General features: G+C 38.6%; 1 protein-coding gene across 8 annotated transcripts in view; it reads left to right on the top strand.

Moving 5' to 3' along the window:
• Positions 1–27,331, top strand: part of KIAA1328 (KIAA1328 ortholog) — a 403,500-nt gene that overhangs the window by 338,364 nt on the left and 37,805 nt on the right. For 7 of the 8 annotated variants that reach the window (XM_057698044.1, XM_057698042.1, XM_057698043.1 and 4 more), the window contains one exon: positions 15,609–15,717. In XM_057698044.1, the coding sequence (XP_057554027.1) occupies positions 15,609–15,717 (109 nt within the window). Of the gene's footprint in view, positions 1–15,608; positions 15,718–18,119; positions 18,387–27,331 lie in introns of all 8 variants that reach the window. The other variant, XR_009047897.1, reaches the window with a different exon arrangement.

The following is a 27,331-nucleotide window of genomic DNA, read 5'->3' as shown; positions in this document are numbered from 1 at the left end:
CTGATATGGAGCTTTTAGCAAAATTATGGTATACCTGACCATTTAGGAGCTAGAATTGCCCCTTTGAGCCATTCTGCGCGTTGCAGAGCTGGTGGTATACACAGATCGCAGTACAGGGCAAAGGTACTGCGCTGCATTTGCTGTGGGAGACAGACTTTCCGAGATGTGCTGTAGCAGGACTGGGCACCTGTTTAGCATGAGGCCAGTGATCTAATAATAATTACTGAAGCTACACTGCTCAGTTTAGCACCTCCTTAATTGCTTTCCCCTCTTTAGCGTGTCTGAATTTTTAAATATATTTTCTTCTGTTTAATATCCTTTGTTACTTTTGTTGTCCTTTAATCATTAAGTACTACATAGGACATTTACTGCAGGACCATTAATCTTTATTATCAGTCTCTTACTCCTTTACCTCTCCTATCCTCCTCACCATTCTGTCAACTTTATTAACACTAAACATGTAGAAAAAAAGACCCGATTCTTACCTCAAGAAATAACCTTGTGACTGCAAACGTATCAGTACAGTACAGTATTGTCTGAATTATGCTTAAAATATAAATTGTTTTTCGATCATCAATGCTTAGAATGTTCTGTCTTAGTTGCTTTTATTGAGCTCTGTGGAACAAGGAGACATTACTTAGGAAAATCCAAAGTTGAGTCAAGAACTCTTAAGCCAAAGGCATAAATCTAAAAACACCCAATCTTCATTCTTCTTTTTTCCTCCCTACACAGTGTTTCCTCCCTAGCAGTGTTTTTATTCTCTCCTGTCTTGCCTAGAACCGCCCCCCCCCCCCCCGCCCTTCGTGAAATAATCGCTGATTCTCTTTTATAAGAGCCCTCGAAGCTGGGAGAAATTTTTTCTTGTTATGCTGATGGCCTAGCAGAGGCTATGAGGCCACTAAAGCATGCATGTTCCAGAACTGAAATGTCAGACCCCAGGGCTCAGCACCACCCGTTCCTGAGTCAGGCTGTAAAGCCACTCCAAAGCCCAGTACCACATTTAGAGCTACCTCCTGTTTGTTTCTCTGTCATCGATCTCTGACTCCCCTTAACACTTTGAGAGGATTTGAGAGAGGCTGAACCTAGAGTAAGTTGGATTTACCTGATGGTATTGACCATGCCCTTCATTTTGTCTTTTGGGTCTTTTTAGGTTACATAATATATAGCAGCTGTCACTGGTTGAGACTCCCTGAGAGACTCCCAAACACATTTTTCTTTTACTGGAAGTGAAGAAATAATCTGAAGTGAGGAATAATCTCTAAAGCTGCTAGTTGTTCCTCTTAGTGAGCCTGTGCTTCAATGATGTGAGCATTCTTTATAGCCCATGTTGGATTAATATAGTGGTCCTGATTAAAGAAATAAGCAAGTAGGAGTATCTGAAGTACAGAAACCATTTCCATCTTGCCTCTAAGAAGCATTTATTTATGTTTCTTTTATTATTAGCATCATCATTATTATTATGTGATTAATCATTAGAAAGGATACCACAATATATTACTTCAGATTCCCAGTAGTCTGAGCTAAAAGATTTGTTAAAAATTGATACCTTTATCATTAGAGCACAGAAGACAAGTATAGTACAGCGCTATGAATAAACCTGAACATGTAGATTAAATCATCCTGCCCAGCCCACTCAAAAAAGAAATTCAAACGCAAGAGACTAACATTCAGAGTTCAAGTTGCTATGTATCAAATAGTCACTTAAACCAGAGGCTCTTTATTTCCTATCCTCTGTGATAGAAGTATCTCAAAATCCTACATAATTAACTTATTTATTTTGTATGTTTGTGTCTTCCCGCACGAGAATATGAGCACTCCTTGTGTTCACTGTTGTTTCCCCATCTTCTTGAATGTTGCTTAACATGGTTAATGTTAATACATACATTAACATTAATGTATTTGTTTAATGAATTAATATATTACAGTTGACCTTTGAACAACTCAGGGTTGAACTGCCTGTATCCACTGACATGCATTGTTTTTTCAGTAGTAAACACTGCAGTTCTAAACAGTCCGTGGTTGATTGAATCACTGGATATGGAGAAACTGCCTGTTTGGAGGGCCAGCTCTAAGTTATGCTCAGATTAACCCCACGTTGTTCAAGGGTTAACTGTATATAATATTAATTTTTCTTTCTGTGTCCTTGCCCCATTTTCCTATAAGGATCTAATCAATTAGACCTTTTGACCTCGGTACCTGCAATGATTTAGTGGCTCAAGAAGAGTATGTGCTGGTCCCTTCAAAGTCCTTATGGTGATTGATTGGTAATGTCAAAGAAATGTCAGTAGAGTGGGGTCTTAAAAACAGCACTGCTTGAGAGCCAAGAAAACTGGGGGGTTTTTTCATTTTCTTTTATTCTAATTGAGGTTTAGTTTATATACAATAAAATTACACGAGACTTAAGAATACAGTTTGATAAAACCTTGACAATTGTATATACGCACATAATTAAGAAATAGCACACTTCCATTATTCATGAAAACTTCCTCGTTTTCCTTTCCAGTCATTCCCCGGGAGGCCTCGCTCCTTGCGTTGCAGATGGCTGCCTTCTCAGTGTGTCCTCACATGCCCTTTTTGCTGTGAATGTGCATCCTTGGTGTGTCTCCCTTTCCTTATAAGGACAAAGAGTCATACTGGATTAGGGGCCACCCATATGACTTCATTTGGCCTTAATTACCTCTTTAAAGGCACTGTCTCCAAATGCAGTCCCATTCAGAGCTCTACCGGGGGTTAGGACTTCTGCATATGAATTGCTGGGGGAAGGGGGGCCACAATTCTGTCCATAACAATCATTCTCTTTCCAATCTTTTTATACCTCTTATTTCTTCTTCGTATTTCACTGTACTCTCTAGTACTTCTATTACAAAATAGAATAAAATGGTAAAAGTGGACTTCATTCCTTATTCCCAATGTTATAGGAAAGGCAAAAAGTCACCATTAAGTATGATTTCAGCTGTAGGCTTTTTGTAAGTGCCCTTTATCACGTTAAGAAAATCCCCTCCTCATTTGCTGAGAGCCTTTATTGTAATGAGTGTTAAATTTCATCAAATCCTTTTTTTCTGCACCTATTGAGATGATCATGTGTTTTCTTCCTTACTCTGCTAATTTGATGAATTATGCTGATTGGGAGATATTGGTGTGTAATGTCCTTGTTTTTGTAATGACCGTGTCAGGTTTTGGTATCAGAGTTATGCTAGTGTCATAAATGAGTCAGGAGGTTGTCAGCAAAAATGGCAGAGTAGGGACTTCCAAGGGCTGTCCCTCCCCAGAAGCACTGAAAAACCTGGCACATACTGTCAGAACGAACATCAGAGCTCTGAAAGATGGTGAATGATTTATGGAAACCAAGCAAATGCTTAACCAGAAAAAAGACCACTGAAACATGGTAGGAGAATTTTAAGAAGTTTTAATTCATCCTTACCCCGCTCCCTTCCACAGCATGGCAGCAGTCTTATAGATGGCAGCCGAGCTCCAGGTGTGAGTACGTAGTCCCAGAGGAAGTAGACCTTATTTTCAAGGAGTTGTGTTTGTCTGTTTCCACCTGTCTGTGGATTTCCCAAAGGGCTGATACAAGGAGACTGCCTTTGTTTTTCCTACCTCCGAACTTTTTCAGGACAGAGAAGCCACTACATGTAGGACATTCCTTGAAAACATTGAAAACCAAATGAACACAGCCGCCTGGGGTGAAAAATAACAGTTGAGACAAACAATAGACAACCAAAAGCCAACAAACCTAGATGAAATGGACACATTCCTAAAAATACACATAATACCAAAACTGAGTCAAGAAAAGTAGAACATCTGAATAGGTAAAGTAAAGAAAGTAAAGAGATTAAATCAGTAATCAAAAACTCCCAACAAAGGCAAGCCCAGGACCAGATGGCTTTACTGGTAAATTCTACCAAATATTAAAGAAGAATTAACACAAATCTGTTTCAAACTCTTCCAAAAAAATAGAAGAGGAAGGAATACTTAATCATTAAAATAAGGCCAGCATTAATCTGATATCAGAGCCAAAGACATCACAAGAAAAGAAAACTACAGACCAAAATACCTTGTGAATATAGATGAAAAGATCCTCAACAAAATAATAACAAACTGAATGTAGCAACATATTAAAAGGATTATATATCATGACCAAATAGGGTTTAGCCCAGGAATTCAAAGGTACTTCAAGACATAAAAATCAATCAATACAATATACCATACTAATAAAAAGAAAAAAATATGATCATCTTAACACAGAAAAAGCATTTGACAAAATTCAACACTCCGTGATAAAAACAGTAGTAAAGTAGGAATAGAAGGGAACTTCTTCAACATGATAAAGGGCATCTGTGAAAAACCCACAGCTAATGTCATATTCAGTTGTGAAAGAATGAAAAATTTTCTTCTACGATCAGGAACAATCCAAGTATTCCCACTTTTGTCACTTCTATTCAACATTTTACTGGAAGTTCTAGACAGAAAAATTAGGCAAGAAAAAGAGATAAAACATATTCAAGTTGAAAAGGAAAAAATTAAACTATATTAGCAGATGACATGATTTTATATATAGAAAATCCTAGAGAATGCAGAAAAAAAAAAACTACTAGAGCTAATTGCACAAAAACTGTTAGAGTTAATAAATGAATTTAGCAAAGTTTCAGGATAGAATTTAACACAAAAATCCATTGTATTTCTATACACTAGTAATGAACTACTGAAAAAGAATAGGAATTACATTTATATGGAATTACAGTTTATATGGAATTTATATGGAATTACATTTAAATGCAATTAAAACTCCATTTATAACAGCATCAAAACAATAAAATACCTAGCAATAAATTTAACCGAGTGCAAGCCTTGTACACTGAACAGTACAAAACATTGCTGCAACAAATTAAAGAAGATGTAAATGGAAAGACATCCCATATTCATGGATTTGAAGACAATATTCTTAAGATGGTAATACTCCCCAAACTGGCCTACAGGTTCAGTGCAGTTGCTATCAAAATCCCAACAACACTTTTGTGCAGAAATGGAAAAGCTGATCCTAAAACTCATAAAGAATTGCAAGGGTTCCCAATAGCTAACAGAATCTTGAAAAAGAAGAAGAGTTGGAGACTCACACTTTCTGACTTCAAAGCTTACTACAAAGGTACAGTAATCAAAACAGTGTGGTTCTGACATAAGGAGATAGAGAGAGAGAGATTGTTGATACAATTGATTTTTGACAGGAATGCCAAGACAATTCAATAGGGAAGGAACAGCCTTTTCAACAAATGATGCTGGGACAACTGACTATCCACATGTGGAAGAAAATGAAGTTGGATTCTTCATTTTATACCTCATACCATATATAAAAATTAACTCAAAGTGAATCAAAGACCTAGATATAAGAGCTAAAACTATAAAACTCTTCAGAGAATACATAGGAATAGATCTTTGTAACCTTGGATTAGACAATGGTTTCTTATATTTGACACCAAAAACACAGGCAACCAAAGGAAAAAATAGATTAATTTGATTTCATGAAAATTAAAATTTTCTTGTGCCAAAGAACACTATCAAGAGAATGCTTCCAGGTGGCACACTGCCAGTACTTTATTTCTTGATCTAGAAAGGGCTTACACTGGTATTTTCTTTATCTTATTCTTTAAACTAAACTGAATGCTGTGATATAGCTCAGCTATTTTAAAAATGCAAAATGAAACAGAGTTTTCTTAAATGTTGAACTCTAAGAGGTTCTCTTATCATGAGATATCGATTGATGGATGAGCAGACCTACCCCCAGCTCTATATAAATAAGACATGATCCATTATGTTCAATTCCATCTGTGTATGCAAAGATATATGTATGTGTTTATTTACACAAATATATTCACATATATTTACATATATATACATATGCATTTATATGCGAGATTTATCAGCCTAATGAATGATAGTATTACCAGCACTTTTGTTTTTAAAATGTGTACATTGTCTTTGTGTGTGTGTGTAAATATAGAAAGATATGTCATTCTATGAATATGCATTAACTGTATGTAATTGTTGGTATACTTAATATTAAATCAAATTTTATAGAAGAAAAAATATAATTAAAAGCTGATATATAGCTTTCTGGAAACTTAAAAAAGAATAGAACTTAGAGAATTAAGAAAAAGGGATAAACTTATCCTATGCCTTAGAGCAATCATTCTTAACTTTTGGGGGCCCCTTTCAGAATTTAATGAAAACTATTGTCCCTGTACCCAGAAAAATGAATGACCATATATACCTACATTATTGTGCCTGCAGTTATGATGGATTCCTCATAATTCTGTATTCCTGAAGTACATAGAAGTCCCTGCACTCTCTGTTAAATTTTCTTTGTAAAATTTTCCCCATCAAATATCAGTCGTCTCAACCAAGTTTTTGACAAAAGTATCAAAACAGGGGGGAAAAAAAAAGACTAAGGTTCAGGTTTTCCGTGATAGTGATTAAAAAGACATTTTTCTTTTCACTACCAGGCATTTCTTCTTGCCTCTCACCTCAGCCACAAGTCCCTCCCAGTTGTTTCTCCTCCTATTGCCTATTTTAATTTCCCCTTTCATCACCCAGGAGTCCACCCAGCAGCTGTAGTCTTAGTGAACTCTTTTGCCTGCCTCCATTCTCTCTGTTCCACTCTGTTCTAAGTTCTGCCAGAAGAAGAATCTCTACAAAGGTCTGTTTGGGGTTTTACTTATTTAATTTTTTCAGGCCGCACTGTGTGGCATGCAGGATCTTAGTTCCCTGGCCAGGGATTGAACCCATACCTCCTGCATTGGGAGTGCAGAGTCTTAACCACTGGACCACCAGGGAAGTCTCAGTTTGGGTTTTTTAAATTGTTGTTGCTGCTTTGTTTTATTTTTGAGCCCAACTAACCACAATGTTTAAGAGTTTGCAATTCAGAGTCAAATAGACCTTGACTGTCTTCAAAGCACAGCCATGTTCTGATCAGCCCTATGTGATATTGGACACACTGCTTGACCTTTTCACAGTTTCCGCTTCCTTATCTATAAATTGAGGACAGTAATATAATTTATGGACTGCTATAAGGCGTTATGAGATAATGCATGTAAAGTGATTTAAAGTGATTAGCAAGGTAGAAGGACATAGTGATGCTCTGTAAATATTTCCTGAATACATTAAATATTTAGCCTTAAGGTTTTTTAATGTAATGCTTTTGCTAATTCCATGCTCCTTATTCCTTTCTTTCAAAATTCCACCTCCTGCATCAGATCTTCCCTAATCCTAGGATAGCCAGATGTGATCTCTCCCACTTCTTAATTCCTCAGACTTTTCATATTACTTTTTATAGCAGTGTAGCATAATGGTGAAAACTCTGGGATCAGATTGGCTGGATGTGAATGCTTGTCACTTACTAGCTTTGTGACCTTGGGCAGGTCATTTAAGTCCCCTACAGCTTATTTTCCTTATCTTCTTTATCCTTATTTTCCTTATCCTTAAATTAGATATTAAGAAAACATAGGCAAAACACTCTATGACATCCATCAAAGCAAGATCCTTTTTGACCCACCTCCTAGAATCAGGGAAATAAAATCAAGAATAAACAAATGGGACCTCATGAAACTTAAAAGCTTTTGCACAGCGAAAGAAACCATAAACAAGACTAAAAGGCAACCCTCAGAATGGGAAAAAATAATTGCCTATGAAGCAACGGACAAAGGATTAACCTTCAAAATATACAAGCAGCTCATGCAGCTTCATACCAAAAAGGCAAATAACCCAATCCACAAATGGGCGGAAGACCTAAATAGACATTTCTCCAAAGAAGACATACAGATGGCCAACAAACACATGAAAAGATGCTCAACATCACTCATCATCAGAGAAATGCAAGTCAAAGCCACAATGAGGTATCACCTCACACCGATCAGAATGGCCATCATCACAAAATCTGGAAACAACAAATGTTGGAGAGGGTGTGGAGAAAAAGGAACTCTCCTGCACTGTTGGTGGGACTGTAAGTTGGTACAGCCACTATGGAAAACAATTTGGAGGTTCCTTAAAAAACTACAAATAGAACTTCCATATGATCCAGTAATCCCACTCCTGGGCATATACCCAAAGAAAACCATAATCCCAAAAGAAACTTGTACCATCATGTTTACTGCAGCACTATTTACAATAGCCAGGACATGGAAGCAACCTAAATGCCCATCAACAAATGAATGAATAAAGAAGATGTGGCATATATACACAATGGAATATTACTCAGCTATAAAAAGGAATGAGATGGAGCTATATGTAATGAGGTGGATAGACCTAGAGTGTGTCATACAGAGTGAAGTAAGTCAGAAAGAGAAGGACAAATATTGTATGCTAACTCAGATATACGGAATCTAAAAATGGTACTGATGAACTCAGTGACAAGAACAAGGACGCAGATACAGAGAATGGACTGGAGAACTCGAGGTATGGGAGGGGGCGGGGGGTGAAGGGGAAACTGAGATGAAGCGAGAGAGTAGCACAGACATATATATACTACCAACTGTAAAATAGATAGTGGGAAGTTGTTGTGTAACAAGGGGAGTCCAACTTGAAGATGGAAGATGCCTTGGAGGACTGGGGCGGGGAGGGTGGGGGGGACTCGAGAGGCGGGGAGTCGGGGAGGGGAGGGAATGTGGGGATGTGTGTATGGATGCAGATGATTGAACTTGGTGTACCCCAAAAAAATAATTTAAAAAAAATAGTATCTATTTCTAGAGATGGCAAAACTATAGAGATAAAGCTGGAGGGGAATGGGAGCAGACCAAACAGAGAGAAGAGATTGACTACAGATGGGCATGAGGGAACTTTTTGGAGTAATGAAATATTCTAAAATTGGATTGCAAAAATAAATAAGTAAATGCGTGACAAAAATGTTAAAATCTGGGTTGTGGCAAAGCTTTCATAGCTGTATAAATTTACAACTATTTATCAAACCGTATACTTAAGAGGGGTAAATTTTATAGTATTCAAATTATACTTCAATGAAGCTATTCAAAAATATATATATATATATATATATATGGTATATGGAAAAGACTTAGAGTAGTACCAGGCACATACTAAATATACTGTATCCGTTAGCTGTTATTATTACCATATAAAGCCTTGAGTTATTTATGATTCTTTACCAGTTTGTTCAAAATATCTCATTTCTTACTCTCACATCTTCCTTCCCCTCTCCATAAACTGAACCTGAGCTTAATCCTGGCACCAGCCCCTGTGACTCATTAGGTACTTGATAAACATTTACTGACTGAACACAGTGAATGAACTTGTGGAGTTTTTGTCTAGTATGAAAAAGTACTGGTTTAGGCTGAGGGTCCCACAGGTTTGTGTATAAGAAGTCTGAATTGTGCATTTGGATGACTGGTCTTTTATACCTCTGTGTGATAGAGACAGTCAATATTGAGTATTGCTTTTGAATACCACGGATCTTGGTGCTTGTTTTGATGCTAATCTCTACAAATGTAAGACTCTTGCCTTCCCCAGTCCTAATTTTCTCTGGTCACATCTAAACTGTGCCATTCCCAGAATTAGCAAGTGGTATTCTTGGTCTGGTATTCCTAAATACCAGAGCCAAAGCCGACTTCAAGTCCTTTGATTATTCACTCTTTCCTCAGAAAAATAGTGACTCTTCCCAAACAGCTTCTTTCAGCAGTCTGGGCAGCAGTTTCCTAGGAACCAGAAGAAAATTGTGAATGAAGTTCTTACAGTCTTCCAAGAAAAAGAAGAAATGTGTTGTGTTGTGTGGAAAGTAAGAAGAAGGGGGAGAAGGAGAGGATGGCAAAGTAGAAGGATGTGGAGTTCACCTCTTTCCACAGGGGCATCAAGAATACATCTACAGATGGAACAGTTCTCACAGAGCACCTGCTGAACACTAGCAGAGGACCTCAGACATCTAAAAGGACAAGAAAAGATCCCTGCATAACCGGGTAGGATGAAAGAGAGAAAAGGAAAAAATGAAAAGAGGAAGCAGGATGGGACCTGCTCCCCTGAGGGGGGTTGAGGGGGAGCTGAAGGAGAGGAGAGGTTCTTATACCCAGGGAACTCCCCTTTGCAAGTGAGGAGATCAACTGAGATAGAAGAGATGCTTCAGGGGCCCGAAGGACAGTGCAGCAACCAGTCTGTGGCAGGCAGGATAAAGTGAGACCTATACAGGTGGTCCATATCACAGCCCTGCATGCCCCAGCCTGAGACATGTGTCTGCTGGTGTGGATGGGGGCTGGGTGCTGGAACGTGGGGTTTGAAGAGCAGACCTGGGGAGAGGACTGCTGTTGGCTGCGTGGAAACAGCCTGAGGGGATGAGAGGGAGGAACTCCACAACCAGGAATGCTCCTGGAGGAAGCCCAGAATGCCATAGAAGTGAAGCACCATTGTTGAGTGACATGTGAAGTGAGGGGCCACCATTACAACCTCTCTCCCCACGCTCCAGCCCCCACCTCCACAGGCACTAGGAGGGGTTCCTGCCAGAGCAGGTTTAAAATCCTAATCGGTTGCCGCCTTGCCCCCTCCCACCAAAGCAGGTCAGTGCACCCCCAGTCACCGCCTCCACCCCCTCTCAACTGGGCAGGGAGCAGACGCCTGTAGGTGGCCCACATTCAGAGGTGAGGCTGAAACCAAAGCTGAGCCCCAGGGGCTGTGCAACTAAGGAAGAAGAGCTGAAATCTCTCCTTGTAGCTACACGAACCACAGATTAAACCACAGATTAAACCCCTGCAATTGACACGGCAAACTCAGCACCTTTGGAACATCTGAACAGACAACAACTGCTCCTGAAATTGAGGCAGGTCTGGTTTTAGCATTGGTGGACTTTGTGGGCACATACATGCAGGGGTTGGGCCAGGTCAGAGTCAGAGCTGCCCCCATAGCGCCCACAGTGGGTCCAGACCCAGGATTACTGCAGTCCTGGGACCTGACTTCAATGGATCTCTGCTGGTGGCCTGGTAAAAACAACACCTGAGAGACACCAGGGCCAATTGCCAGCATACCCACGGTTAAGGTGGGGCTGAGAGCAGTGCCAATAACAGAATAACTTATGAGCTCACACAGCAGGTGAAAGCTAACACAAAAGAGCATGCTCACAGGTAAACAGCTCCAGCGGAGGAATACTCAGTGGCTTCTCTCCCTGTGGGAGTGCTCCAGTCCCACCTACCTTGCAGATCAGAAATGCAGCTAAGAAACAGATCTGGAGGCCTCTACTTCAACAGCCAGGGAGCAGACACTGCCCCTGCCAGGGCAGTGACAACCACAGAGCAAAGGGAAGGCCCCACTTAATATTCAGGGCAGGCTCTGGTCACCACAACACCAGTCAAATCCCCCTATCAAGGGGGTAATGTCCAGTATACACTGAGGAAAGAGGTATCAGAGATTCATGCTAAAAACAGCCCTTGCACCAAATTATATATTAAACCCACACAGGCTACATAGGGACGTTCCTACATAAAGACAGCCTTCCAAGAGAGTCTTAGGGTCTGTCATCAGGAGGAAGAACCCCCAGAGCATTTAGCCTCAAAGTCCAGTGGAGCTTGAATGTAGGAGTTCCACAGGGATGGGGGAAACAGAGTCTCCACTCTTGGAGGGCACACACAAGGTCTCACATGCACCGGGGCCCAGCACAAAGCAGTACCTCCATAGGAACCTGGCCTAGATCTATCTAGGAGTCTTGGAGGGTCTCCCAGGGATGCAGGAGTCGCCTGTAGCTCACCATGGGGGCAAGGGCACTGGTAGCAGCAGCCCCAGGGAATATTAATTGATGTGAGCTCTCCCGAAGGTCCCCATTTCAGCACCAAGACCCAGCCCTACACGGCAGCCTGCAAGTTCCAGTGCTGGAATGCCTCAGGCCAAACAACGAGCAAGACAGCAACACAGCCCCACCCATCAGCAGACAGGCTGCCTAAAGTCCTATTAAGCTTGCAGCCATCCCAAAACACAACCCCTGACATGGCCCTGCCCACTAGTGGGACAAGACCCAAGTCCACCCACAAAGGGGCAGGCACCATTCCCTCCCACCAGAAAGCCTGCTCAAGACCCTGGACCAGCCTCACCCACCAGGGGCAGACACTAGAAGCAAGAGGAGCTACAGTGCTGCAGCCTGTGAAAAGGAGAACAGAAACACCGTAAGTTAGACAAAATGAGACAACAAAAAAATGTGTTGCAGACAAAGGAGCAAGATTAAAAAAAAAAAAACAACTATAAGAACAACTAAATGAAGAGGAGATAGGCAATCTACCTGAAAAAGAATTCCAAGTAATGATAGTAAAGATGATCCAAAATCTCAGAAAAAGAATAGAGACACATACTGAGAAGATACAAGAAATATTTAACAAAGAGACAGTTTAAAGAACAAACAGAGATGAACAACACAATAACTGAAATTAAAAATACACTAGAAGGAATCAATAGGAGAATGACTGAGGCAGAAGAACAAGTAAATGAGCTGGAAGACAGAGTAATGGAAATCACTGCTGCAGAACAGAATAAAGAAAAAAAAGAATGAAAAGAAATGCAGACAGTCTAAGAAATGAAGACAGTCTAAGAGACCTCTGGGACATTAAACTCACCAATATTGATATTATAGGGGTCCCAGAAGAATAGAAAGAGAAAGGGCCAGAGAAAATATTTGTAGAGATTATAGTTGAAAACTTTCCCTAACATGGAAAAGGAAACAGTCACCCAAGTCCAGGAAGCTCAGAGAGTCCCATACCAGATAAACCCAAGAAGGAACACATGGAGACACATATTAATCAAACTGACAAAAATTAAATACAAAGAAAAAATATTAAAAGCAACAAGGAAAAAGCAACAAATAACATACAAGGGAATCCCCATAAGGTTACCAGCTGACTTTGCAGCAGCAACTCTGCAGGGCAGAAGGGAGTGGCACTATACATTTAAAGTGATGAAAGGGAAAAACCTACAACCAAGAATACTCTGCCCAGCAAGGCTCTCATTCAGATTCTACAGAGAAATCAGAAGGTTTACAGGCAAGCAAAAGCTAAGAGAATTCAGCACCATCAAACAAGCTTTACAACAAATGCTAAAGGAACTTCTCTGGGCAGGTGAGGGGAAGAGGCCAAAACTAGAAATAAGAAAATCACAAATAGAAAAGCTCACTGGTAAAGGCAAAAATACAGTAAAGGTAAGAAATCATCTACACGCAAATATGATATCAAAACCAGCAACTGTGAGAAGAGGAGAGTACAAATGCAGGAAAAGGGAATTGCATTTGAAATTAGGAGTCCAGCAACTTAAAACAATTTGTGTATGTATATATATATATACACTGCTATTTCAAAACCTCATGGGAAATGCAAACCCGAAAATACAGTAGATACACACATGCAAAAGAAAAAGCAGCCCAAACAAAATGCTGAAAATGGTCATCAAACCACAAGAGAAGAGAACAAAAGAGGAAGGGAAGAAAAAAGACCTACAAAAACAAACCCAAAACAATTAAGAAAATGGGAGCAGAAACATACATATCAATCATTACCTTAAATGTAAATGGATTAAATGCTTCAACCAAAAGACATAGACTGGCTGAATGGATACAAAAACAAGACCCATATATATGCTGTCTACAAGAGATCCACTTCAGACCTAGAGACACGTACAGACTGAAAGTGAGGGGATAGAAAAAGATATTCCATGCAAATGGAAATCAAAAGAAAGCTGAAGTAGCAATACTCATATCTGACAAAATAGACTTTTAAATTAAAGACTGTTACAAGAGACAAGGAAGGACACTACATAATGATCAAGGGATCAATCCATGAAAAAGATATAACAATTGTAAATATCTATGCACCCACATAGGAGCACCTCAATATATAAGGCAAATGCTAACAGCCATAAAAGAGGAAATTGACAGTAACACGGTAATACTGTAGAATGGCTGTCATCAAAAAGCTACAAACATTAAATGCTGGAGAGGGTGTGGAGAAAAAGGAACCCTCCTACACTGTTGGTGGGAATGAAAATTGACACAACTACTATGGAGAACAGTATGGAGATACCTTAAGAAACTAAAAATAGAGCAACTGTATGATCCTGCAGTCCCACTCCTGTGCATATATATGGAGAAAACCATAATTCAAAAGTATACATGCACCCCAGTGTTCATTGTAGCACTATTTAAAATAGCCAGGACATGGAAACAAACTAAATATCCATCGACAGAGGAATGAATAAAGAATTGTACATGTATACAATGGAATAGTACTCAGCCTTAAAAAAAAGAACAAAATAATGCCATTTGCAGCAACATAGATGGACCCAGAGATTGTCATACTGTGTGAAGTAAGTCAGAAAGAGAAAAACAAATATACAATACAGTTTATATGTGGAATCTAAAAAAATGGTACAAATGAACTTATTTACAAAACAGAAATAGAGTCACAGATGTAGAAAACAGAGTTTGGTTACTGGGGTGAAAGTGGGGAGGGGAGGAAAAGGATAAACTGGGAGGTTGGGATTGACATATACACACTACTATATATAAAATAGATAACTAATAAGTACCTACTGTGTAGCACAGGGAACTCTTCTTAATACTCTGTAATGACCTATATAGGAAAAGAATCTAAAAAAGAGTGGATATATGTATATGTATAACTGATTCACTTTGCTATACAGCAGAAACTAACACAGCATTGTAAATCACCTATACTTCAATAAAATTTTTAAAAAAAGTAAAATATTACCTAGAGCTCTTCCTACAAAAAGCAATTATCAAATAAGAAGTAGGATGGGATGATATCCAAGGTCTCTTCCAGCTTTAAATGAGAATTTGATAAGTGAAAAAGCTTTATTTTATTTTCAATAACTAAAAACTTGGCAATTTTTGTTAAAATTTTTTTTAAAAAAAGGAAGAGTAGAAAAATATTATTATTAAAAATAATAATTATTATAAAACAAAAACAAAAGATCTTTCTGTCCATGCCATCTTACTATTTACCACTCGAGAAGAGGAAAGTAACTCTCAACTAAACATTGCTTATTAGAAAGGAACAAAGGCCAAATCAGCCCTAGAATGGTTAGTTGAGCATCTTACTTGTTTTAACATCTCACTTATTTAGCATCTTACTTGTTTTAGCATCTTGTTTGCTGAGTTCTTTAAAAGGAATAGATTTATGTCCACCTTGAAAGTTTTGGGGGTGGGATCAGTTTAATTTGTAGGGTTTAGAAGAACAAAGTGCTGGAATTTTCTATTTTGTCAAAGAGAGGAAAGAATTTTTCTTATGATAGTTGAAAGGAACAAAATAAAGCAGTCTACCTTCTTGGGCATTTTTATAGTAAACTGAAATCAGCAGGACTTTGATAGGCCATCAGGTTTAAAAACAAAATCTCTGGTTAGTCTGTTACTGCATAAATGCACTTTTTTAAAAACAAGATATTGTGAATCACTGATGTTTACAAAACCAAAACAACTCACTGAGTTTTCTGTCTGCCATTATTTCATTTCAGGGGAGAAAATGGCTTACTTCTAAAGCTTGGGGATTCCTATAATCTCTAATATATTTCTCAGAATAGAATTTTCCATTTCCTTTTACTGAATGCCCAAATTATTTCCTTTATTGTTCTTGCAGAGTCAATGGCAGAAGTTAGAAAAGATGCGTCCACATCTCCTATGACAACAGGAAGCCAAAAGGAGCTTATAATCACAACCACGTCATCATTCCAACATGACACCTCCCGGTAAGTTTCAGGGATTCTTTGCTTTAACATTCTGCAGATAAGAACTTTTTTGAGTTATTTAATAAGAAGTGAAAAATCTTGACAGTTCTTTATGACTCCTACTCAAGAGAGAGGCCCTTATTTGGAAGCATCTAGATATGACCAAGTTGAACTCATGGAGCCCTTTCCTTTATACAGTGCTTTTCCTTAATTGGTAATGGTGGTTGACAAGGATTTCCATAGAAACACAGAGCTAATCCTACCTTTCATCAAAAAATATGTTTAGCAGCAGATCCTTCCCAGTTTATCATGGAATAGTTATACACTTGGACTATCTGCTTAACTAACTGAATTAATTGATATTGAAAACTATGGTGGATTTTGTACTACAATTAAATGACTGTCAACATTTACTTATACCAGAGACGGTTGAGGAGTTAATACTTTGCTCAGCCTTTTCTGAGCCAGGAAAAGAAATATGTTATTAAAATTTCTTATATCTAATAAGCCAATTCCCATATTATACATTTAAGGCTGAGTATATAAACATCAACACCAAAAGGGCTTGATTTGTTTCCTTGGGCATATGATTGTTTGAGCACTTAAATTCCTAGCATCTTATCAGATACATACAGATTTTAAACAGCTTTTGGGAAGTGACTCTTAACACAGAGGATAATAATAATGATAATAATGGCTCTGCATCTTTGTATGCATCATCTGATTTAACCTTCATCACAGCCTTAGGAGGTGTACTACTATCATCCTCATTTTAAAAATCAGGAAACTAAGGCTCAGAGACATTGAGTGACTTGCCTAAGGTCACATAGCTAGTAAGAGGTAGAGCCAGACTCCAAAGCCTGTAATCTTAAATGTTATGATAGTTGACAATGACAACCTCCCTATTTTGGAAGCCACCCACAATCAAAAGAAAATTTAACTAGTTTACCACATTCTTTGTCCATTACTCCTTACTTTTATTTTTAATGCTGCCATTCATGGCATTTTACCAAAGACCTACAGTGAGTTGTGGTTCTGAAATGTTGATAGGGCTTCCTCCTTGGACCACTTAACGTTGTGACTGAATGCTTGTGCTGAGAGGATCCATCCTAGCTCACCTTGAGGGATTTCTTTGGATGAGTTATAGGTAAAGAGGAAAGACAGTCTGGATTTTCAGAGTTAATGGATTTTCCTATCTTTAACACTAAGATCTTCAATGAGATCTTTAACAAGACTCTAATGTGTTTTTGATGATTGCACTTCAGTTTGGAGAGAAGCATGAAAAAGAAGGATAAAGTGTTTTCCCGTAAGGGTTTTATGGTACTTCCTCAGCACACATTTTCTGAAATGGCCGTATCAACTTTGTAGAGTTTTACAAGCCCAGGTTAAAATCAATGTGAAGACTCATATCTACGGACCTTAGAAAAAAAGGATTCTTTATCTGTCAGTCCTTAATGCTGCAGTTCAGCTAAATACAGATTCTCAAAAGCTTCTTAAATAATGAATATTTGGCTAAAGAAAACAATGTGTAGCACACCAGATTTTATCCTTAGAAGTGCATGATGGCATGTTATAGGTCTCTTATACACAGTGCAGTGTTGAAAAAAAAGATTCAGTACTATGAAAATCAGTTACCAGGAAGACACAGTGGTTGCCTTCCAGATTCCAGAATCAAGATTATTTGAATTATTTTTATTTCAAAGTGTAGAAAAGGCATTTTTATGGACTACTTTTACACATAAACTCTTAATGCAAGAGGAAAGCCTATTGTTCTTCATCCCAAGAAACCTTTGAAGGTACTGAGGAGAACAAGAGTAAAAGCCCTTTCCGTGTCTACCCTAATTTCCAAGAATTTTCAAGACCTGCAGAAAAGGACGGGGATGGGACAGATGCCTGTTGGTGACAGGTTTTTCTTTGTTCTCTGAAAAGTGCTAACATCTAGAAGAGTCCCATCTGGGTCCATGTGCAGGTGATAAAACCTAGTGTGGCAAAGTCATCTTTATCATTCACAGTGTAGATTGTTAATTGTTCTCTCTGCTGCTTGTCAATATAATGTGAAATTTTCATTCCCTAGTCAAGATGGGGAAGGTTGTGGCTGAAAATGTTAACATTTGCATTTTTATTTGTTGATTTATTTAAAGGACAGCCTCTCCTACAGCAATCCATCACTTGGTGACACCCCAAATATGAATAATGTATTGTAGACTTGCGGTTACAATGTGTAATAAGTGCTAGAGACAGTAAAGGAATGTTAACTATGTTGCAGATGTAATATTTATTGACGCATAAAGTTTATTGCTTTCGACGTTCAATAATACTGACCATAGGACATTAATATCACTTATCCTGATTTTAGCAAGGCACCTTTGTATGTGGAAATATTCATCTATTTCATGCTAACAAAATAAATATGTATTTTACAGCACAAGCAAAGAGGGCTTTATAGTTTTCTGTGCTGAGAGCTGCAGTGCTACCCTCTTTCTATTTTACTTCTGGCCTCCAACACTGATCACACACCCCTGAGCTGTCCAAGAAAGCAAGCACAGTGGGCATCTTGGCACAAGAGGGTGGCACCGCTGAACTAAATAATGCCCTGCATTTCTGCTTGGCTGGAACAAGCGATACCCACAGACCATTCCACCTGAAGAGAGGACCAGAAGGGCTTTTCTGCCTGTCATTCTGAAAACCTGGTGGGTAGGTGCGCCTTTGCTCAGAAAGAAAGTTGAACGGATACTTTTCCTGCCATGACACTGAGTCAGAGTTTACCAATTCTATTTGATCCTCTGGTCTCCAGTGTGGAGCCAGAGCTGGGCAAGTTGCCAGTGAATCCCTTATGAGCACAAATGTTGCTGATAATTAACCCTTTTGTGCCTTGCAGAATTAGTTGTGTCCATTGCCAGAATGAAGATCATATAAGAAGTAACTGAGATCCAGAGCAAAAGAAGTAATGTTAATTAGCAAGCATCAGCTGTAATTCTCGTCCCCATTAAGATGCAGAATTATGGATTTCTTCGTTATAAATAACCTTTCTAATTGTACTTGATGTATGCCAATTTAATCAAAAAGTATACCTGCAACAGGCAGATATTTGCATTAATGTAGCTTTGGATCTTCAAATCTTTTATTTCAAATTTAACTGAGGAGAAAAGTCTATTGCATGCTGTATTTTTTTTATATGTTGGTGTCTTTTTCTATTCAGGTATGTAGATCTGAAACATTTTATGTTAAAATGAAGACAGTGTCTTCTGGGATTGTTCAATGAAATGGAAATCTTGTCACTTTTTAAAATACTGGTGGAGTTTCTGTCTCTCATTCTTAGGACTACGCAATAATGATTTGTTCCAAACTGATAAACAGAGGCAAATACCAGGCCTGCAGCCACAGGCTTGCACGCTCAGTCCCTGAAGTAAAAGGTTACTAAGGTCCTTCTCTCTGTTCTTCCCTGACTCAAAAGATTTAAGACTGATACTCTTGACCTCTTTTTTTATTTTTCCCTGTGAGATGTGAGGAGAGAAAGACAGATCTCACCAAAGCATGCCCAATTAGTGAATTTTGGAGACTGGAGCTGTAGTTTGCCTGTATCTAGGAAGTACTATTCACCTCGCTACTCTAGGTTTTTTTCAGAAAGATTAGTTTTTATCACATCACTAGGTTGAAGGGTTTTGTTGTACTTTGGCTTGTTTTTTGAGGTATATCAAGAGGGATGATTTTGTAGAGCTTGTTTTTTGTTGAAGGAGGTTGGAAACTATTTGTGTGTGTGCTTTGAAGGACTTAATAGCCTATTTGGGGAACTTTTTAAAAATAATAGCTTAATTTGTTCTTTTTTTTTTTTTTTAAGACCTTGGTCCTTTGCTGTTAACGTGTTCTGAAAAACTTCCACCTTGCCGAGCTTTCTGTAGAGCAGTTGCCGGTGCACAGTCGTGCTCACAGGCAGCGGTTCGCACACAGCTGACTTGACGGCGGCTTGTGGAGACTGCTTGCCCACTGAGTTTGAGATCGCGGGACCCAGGCTCAGAATATTGGAAACCTGAGACCACACTGTACCATCCCCAGGCTGGAAGGATCCAAGTACCCTGCCATCTAAAACTTATAATTACCTCTGTCTTAAAGACAGTGTTTTTCTATGTCTTCTTTGGGAAAATGCCTATTCAGGTCCTTTACCCATCTTTTCATCAGACTGTTTGCTTTCTGCTATTGAGTTGTAAGAGTTCCTTACATATTTTGGATATTAACTCCTTATCAGATGTAGAGCTTGCAGATATTTTATCCCAATCTGTAGGTTGCCATTTCACTTTGTTGAATGTTTCCTTTGCGATGCAGAAGCTTTTTTATTTGATGTAGTCCCACGGGTTTATTTTTGCTTTTCTTGCTTGAGCTTTTGGTGTCACATCCAGAATATCATTTTGATAGCTAATGTCAGGACCTTTTTCCCTGTCTCTTCTTCTAGGAGTTTCACAGTCTCTGGTCTTATTACATTTCAGTCTTTAATCCATCTTGAGTTGATTTTTGTGTATAGTGTGAGATAAGGGTCCAGTTTCATTCTTTTGCATGTGGGTGTTCAGTTTTCCCACCTGCTATCCTATTTATATAGAAGAGGCTATCCTTTCCCCATTGCATGTTCTTGGCACCCTTGTTGAAAATCAATTGACCATTTGTGCTTGAGTTTATTTCTGGGCACTTGATCCTCTTCCATTAGTCTATGTGTCTTTCTTTATGCCAGTACCATACTGTTTGTAATATAATTTGAAATTAAGAAGTGTGATTCCGCCAACTTTGTTCTTCTTTCTCAAGATTGCTTTGACTGTTTGGAGTCTTTTGTGGTTCCATATGAATTTTAAGGTTGTTTTTATATTTCTGTAAAAAGTTTCATTGGAATTTTGTTAGCAATTACATTGAATCCATATATCACTTTGGATAGTGTGGCTACTTTAGCAATATTAATTACTTCAATCCATGAACACAGGATATCTTTCCGTTAACTTGTGTCTTTTTCAGTTCTTTTCTTCAATGTTTTATAGTTTTCAGTGTACAAGTCTTTCACCTCCTTGATTAAATCTATTCCCAAGTAATTTATTCTTTTTTATGCTATCATAAATGAGATTTTTTTCCTTGATTTCCTTTTCTGATAAATCATTGCTGGTGTAAAGAGACGCAACTAATTTTTGTATCTTGATTTTGTTTCCTGCACCTTTACCGAATTCATTTATTAGTTCTAACAGGTTTTTTGTGTGTGCATGGAGTCTTTAGAGTTTCCTACATATAAAACCATGTCATTTGAAGATATAATTTTACTTCTTAACTATTTGGATGTCTTTTACTTCTTTCTTTCTATCTTCAGATCCCAAATTTCAGTGTTTTTTCATTTTTTTCACACTGTGTGAAACTTGAATTTTGTTCTGAGGTGTAGGCACTGAACCAATAAAATTCTGATTTAGAGTAGGAATCCAACAAACTTACTTTAAGAGTTAGAATTTGTTTTTATAACTTGATAGGAAGACACTGAGTCTTACACAGAAAGGGAAGTGCTTTGTTTCTCTTACACACAACAGCCAAATTGCAGTGCTTTCTTGCACTTATGCCCAGAATCCTAACTGTAACAAAATCTTTTTTTAAAAAAATCAGACTTTTCTCACCTTTACATTCACACAAATATTTTTAGTACTTAACAAGATCCCTTCACATGCCTAGCACATAATAATGTGTTACCCTTCCAAGGTGGAGAGAGAGGAACTAAACTAAAATCCCAAACCTCAAACTAGAGCCTTATAGGCACTACTTGGGTTTATGTGGTGGGTTTGAACAGCAGACCTCACTGCCTCTATACAGTAGAGTGTATGAGTGGTGATCATATGTGGCAGTAGTGGCTACTATTCATTGAGTGCCTGTTATGTATCAGGTATTATGTTGGGCATGTTCAGATATATGCTTTCACAATATATGTTCATACAAATTACATATCTTTGTAAAGCTCTTTTTAATGACCATTAAAATTCAGTTTCAAAGTATTAGATAGATTTTCTTCTTAGATCTTTTTCAAAATGATTTCCAAAAGTGTGGCCTTCTAGGCCAAGAACTATTATTTTAGCTTTATACGCCTTCAGAATAATCTCTCTAAATTCTAGGTGAAGGGATTACAAGAGCTATTTTACTGCTCACACTCTTCTATCTTTTCCAGATGTTCACTGTATTACATAGTTTTAAAACGACAATGTATTACATAGTTTGAAAAACAATATTTAAAAAGAAAGCAAGGGGCACACATTTGTAGGAGGTAAACCCATTTCCAAATTTTACACTCTGTAGTTCCAAGTAGTTACAAAAAACCTAAGGTTACCCTTGGAACGTGAGACATAATTATATTATTTCTTCGTTGAGCCAGCAGTAGGTGAGGGTTATGCTTCCTTGGTGGGTCGTCTCCAGGGTACTGCACTCTGGAAAATGCTGTGATTAGTGACATCTGTTCAGTATTGCCAGTTCCTGCTATCCTTTCACAGTTTTTGGCTTTGTGAACTGATGTTTTAGACTTGTTCATTTGGTCCAAGGTTATCAAATTCCCTTCACTTAAATGTTAAGAAACATTTATTGAGTGTCATTTGCTGTCCTGGGCACTTAAATGCTTTTATAAAAGTTGTTTTATATATGTTACCTAATGTAATCCTCACAGTCATGAGAAGTAAGGCTCAGAGAGGCAATTATAGAACATTTAAGAGCCCAGGAGTAATATTTATAACACTTAGGTTTATAGGCCTAGGTTTGAATGCTAGGCTATGTGGTTTTGAACAAATCACTTAGTTTAATCTATAAAATGGGGATAATAATATCTCCCTTATAGGCTTGTCATGATGATTAAGCAAGATAGTTTACATAAAGTATTCAGCACAATCCTGGTACATGGCTAATAGTAGCTGTCATTGTAGAACGTCCCAGGACCACACAAGCAATAAACAGGGCTTAGATTTGGACCTTGCTAATGTAATTCCAAACTCTGAGTTCCCTGACAAAAGGTTAGGAAGAGGGTTAGGCTTATCTCAGAGGTGGGCAGTAGGGTTGTATTTTTAATACTCACTATGCAAACATGCTTGCAAACATGCCTGAGCCTGATTCCTCATGTGAAAATAAGAGTATTAATAACTACTGTGCAGATTTGCTCAGAGGATTAAACTGACTAGGTCTGCAAAGCCTTAACTTGGTGCTGGGCCACAGTGTGCCCTCAGTGTTAGCTTCTTTCTCTGTGCTCTGGGCAACAAGATTTTGGGGGGCACCTGGAGCACAGTACGTGTGAGTGACAGGCCCTCCCCTGCCAAATGCACCGAGTGGCAATGCTGTGCAGAAATGTGGCTTAGAAGCATTCAAAGTTATTGATAATGGATTTCTTCTCATAATTAGCTCTTTGTAAAAAATCTGAAAGGGCTTAATTCCCTTCAGAGCAGTGGTTCTAATATCTGTCTGCACATTGAAATCTTTGTTAAAGTACCTATTTCTAGGCCTTGCCTAGATTAAATTGAACCAGAACAGCCAGAAATGGGCAGTAGTGATGTGTATTTTGTATTTTTCCGGATAACTCTGATATATTTGATCTAAAGACACACATTTGGAAGCCCCTGCTCTGGAGCAGCCCATCTTCTCACTACCTAACCCCTGCACACCGACATTCTGTCTTTCTCCCTCTACCCCCCTCCTGTTCCAGGGCCTCTCTTTTCCATTAGCAATTTTCTTTAGCTATTGTCAGCCTCTACCCAAAGGACTTTCAGAATATATCAATAAGCCTGCAGTGTAAAAAAAAAAATGATTAAGAAGCCCTTGAAGAACTCCACTTGTCAATCTCAATTGTTGAAATTGAAGACTAATCACTAGGACATATTGTTGATGGCATTCTTCTCTGTGAAATGTATGGACACATCATTCTGTCTCTGAGGGAACTCTCAGCAAACAGGAGAAAGACTCCTAAGGAAAACATTCCTAATGTTTTCTACCTCTTTTCTCCTTCTCTGCTTTATCCTTTTTCATAGTACTTATCACCTTCTAATATACTGTATAACTTACTGACGTGTTGTCATCTGCCTCTCCTGCACCACATAGAATCAATTCATGAGGACAAAGATTTCTGTCATGTTCATTACTGTATCCCTGTGCCAGACCAGGGCCTGGCTCGTAATAGACATTCAGTAAATATTTGTTGGATGAATGAAAGAATGAATTAATTATCACAAAATGAATGCTTCCTTTTATTTAATTTTTTTTTTTTTTGGCCACGCCACGCGGCTTGTGGATCTTAGTTCCCCGGCCAGGGATCGAACCTGGGCCCATGGCAGTGAAAGTGCCAGGTCCTAACCATGGACTGCCAAGGAATCCCCAAGATGAATGTTTCCTTTTAAATTTACCAGTTCATGCATTCATGTAGACAACTATTTTCCTTCATTTCTTCTCTGTGTCCTCAAAAGAATCATGGTCTATATGGAGCTTATACATTTATTGTGCTTCATTTACCTCCCAGAACTTCCTTGTGTTTTCATGTACTTGAACATTTTCCCATTTTATGAGAATTGGAAATGTCCGGGTTTTCAGGGGAGGTTTCCAGACTGGATGACAGCAAATTCTCAATTGCGACCAGTTTCAGCATGTTCTTTGCATTGGGCTTTGATTGCTTAGATAACATCTCACAATTGTCTTCACTTAGTAAGTATAGAATATATACTATTGTCTTGTGTTCAGCCATATCATAGAGCTTCTTCTAAAGCTCTACTTAGGCCTGCAGCTAGTTTTTTGTTGTGGTTTTCTCAAATTAAAATCACTGCATGTAGGGGCTTCCCTGGTGGCACAGTGGTTAAGAATCTGCCTGCCAATGCAGGGGACATGGGTTCGAGCCCTGGGCCGGGAAGATCCCACATGCCGCGGAGCAACTAAGCCGGTGTGCTGCAACTACTGAAGCCTGAGCGCCTAGAGCCCGTGCTCCACAACAAGAGAAGCCCTGGTCACCGCCCGTGCACAGCAACGAAGACCCAATGCAGCCAATTAATTAATTACTTAATTAAAATCACTGCATGTAGACAGGCAGCATGGCTTACAGGAAAGGCGTTGAGAATTAAAGTCCAAAGACCTGTATTCATCCTGCCTCTACAGCTTAGCAGTAGCAAAACCTTGACAAAATCCCTTGACCACATGGAACCTCAGTTTTCCAGCTGTCTATCCTGCCTGTCCATCCCTTTGTTTAGAGATGAAATCAAAATGAAAACATGTACATCTATCTCTTGATTTCAGACTAATTTACACATTTTGAGGATAAAATAATGAAGAGTTGAGTATTTTCAAAAATAATTAAATGATTTCAGAATAACATGGTTTAAACTTCTCTTCAAAATCTTTGGGTTTTCTGCTGGCTGGTAGTTTAGAAATGCTAAGTATTGGGTTGGCCAAAAAGTTTGTTCAGGTTTTGTCATAACATCTTACGGAAAAATCCGAATGAACTTTTTGACCAACCCAGTAGATAAGCAAACTTGGCACCACGTCATCCACAGCACAGGGAAGAGCAGCTCCTCAGCTGTCTTTGGCCTTCCCAGTTAACAGGGGGCCAGGTATAATTTACATTCCCTGAGATTATGCTCTGTGAACATGGGTTTACCAAAGGTTTTTTCCTTTTTTAGGTTAAATGAAATTGTATCTGGAAAACATTAGATTTTACTTTAGGAGGGACACTAGGAGAAAGACAGAAAAAAGTTAGTACCCTTGAAGTCCAAATTGAGGTCATCAGTCATATTGAGACACTGTATGTTAGTGTAGGCTGCATGCTTTGCCTTAGGAAAAGGATGGTCAGGATTGTGCGTGGTAGTGCCAGGTATGCCACTGAGTAAATCAAAGAGAACACTCACAATGTAGTAGTTAATGGTCGTTGACTAATGCATTTTCAGCTCAGCTGGACACTTTTGTACACTGTTTATATATTCCAATATATGTATGTGTATATTTACTGCTTTTAATATATTTAACATTTTTCATATTTTCCCCATAAACTATTTGCTTTTGATATTGATAAGCTGCCCCCAAAAAAGATATGATAGTTTTTTTTTCTTTCAACCTACCTTCTCTTTATTTCTTGTGGAGAAATTCATTTTAACATACTGTATCATCTGTAAAATTTTGTGAGTTTAACCATAAAACTTAAGAGAGAGGCACATATGAAAGTTCTTTGTAAATAATAAAGGGAAACACATGAATATTGCTATCTTCATTAGCCTTAAGACTTCTGGAATATGTCATCTATACCTTTTTTAGGGACTATGAATGAGCCACTTGGTGTACAAATCCTAATATTACCCATGAAAGAAAGTGTCCAAGTTGGTCTTGACGCTCAAGAGTAATTGGCCAATGTGTTACCTGTTTACTTACCAAGACTTTCATTGATTTTCTTTCTGTTGTGCATGCATACTGAAGTAAGACTATTACTGAGAGTGAAAGCTCATCATCTCGTTTCTCTGTACTCAACCCTAAATACTTATAAAATGATCAACTTGTCTGGAATGTAAGCCTCTTGGCCAGCAAGGGAAGAATGATTACTAGTATACATAAGAGGCTGTTTCTTCCTTTTGGAAAGCTGAGAGATTCTGAGGTGGATTGTGACTTATATTAGAATAGGGATCCTGCTTCGAGCTTTCCCTGTCACAGCACATGGGCTACTTGAAAACCAGAGCCAACCATTAGAGCCGAGAAGGCTCCAGCCCAATACCAGAACAGCAAGTAGAAAGTAGACAAACCTTGTATACAATTGCATATCTTGTAAACGCCTTGTGTGCAGTTGTGTTTCACAGCACACATGAAGAATTCATCCTTTCTACGTTTTGACAGTTTAAAAAATCACCTGGCTTAATGTTCATATTAAATAATAATAATAGGACTTCACTGGTGGCACAGTGGTTAAGAATCCGCCTGCCAATGCAGGGGACATGGGTTCAATCCATGGTCCGGGAAGATCCCATGTGCTGAGGAGCAACTAAGCCTGTGTACCACAGCTACTGAGCCTGTGCACCACAACTACTGAAGCCCGCACACCCTAGAGCATGCCACAACTGCCGACCCCACGTGCTGCAACTACTGAAGCCCTCACTCCTAGAGCCTGTGCTCCGCAACAAGAGAAGCCGCCACACTGAGAAGCCCATGCACTGCAATGAAGAGTAGGCCCCGCTCGCCACAGCTAGACAAAACCTGTGGGCAGCAACAAAGACCCAATGCAAACAAAAATAATAATAATAATAATAATAATAATAATAATAATAATAATAAAATAAATAATAATAAATAAGGAAGATAAGATAAAAGGTATATTTAGCCATGGGAATGTTTTCCAGTGGGATTGTTTTTTAAATATTATGTAGTAAATAAATAAAATGATGCTAGGAGTTGCACCCTAGGGATTTTCTTCTTTCTGTGGCTCTGAGTAACCCCACTGAGGCGTTTTTAAGACCCAGGATGAAAGCCAGAGCTGGGGCACCATGCCAGTTCACAATGAGGAAAAGGATGTTGTTTGTTTCTTGTTGAGGCCTGTCTCTTCTCCTAACCCTGGAAGAAGTCTGACAACAGAAGTCAGCACGGCCATGTACTTGGCACTTGGTGTATAACCCAATAAATGCTAGAAGTACCTTGC

Source organism: Hippopotamus amphibius, chromosome 11, assembly GCF_030028045.1.
Source record: "Hippopotamus amphibius kiboko isolate mHipAmp2 chromosome 11, mHipAmp2.hap2, whole genome shotgun sequence".
Lineage (NCBI taxonomy): Eukaryota > Metazoa > Chordata > Mammalia > Artiodactyla > Hippopotamidae > Hippopotamus > Hippopotamus amphibius.
This window is presented reverse-complemented; position numbering and strand designations above follow the sequence as displayed.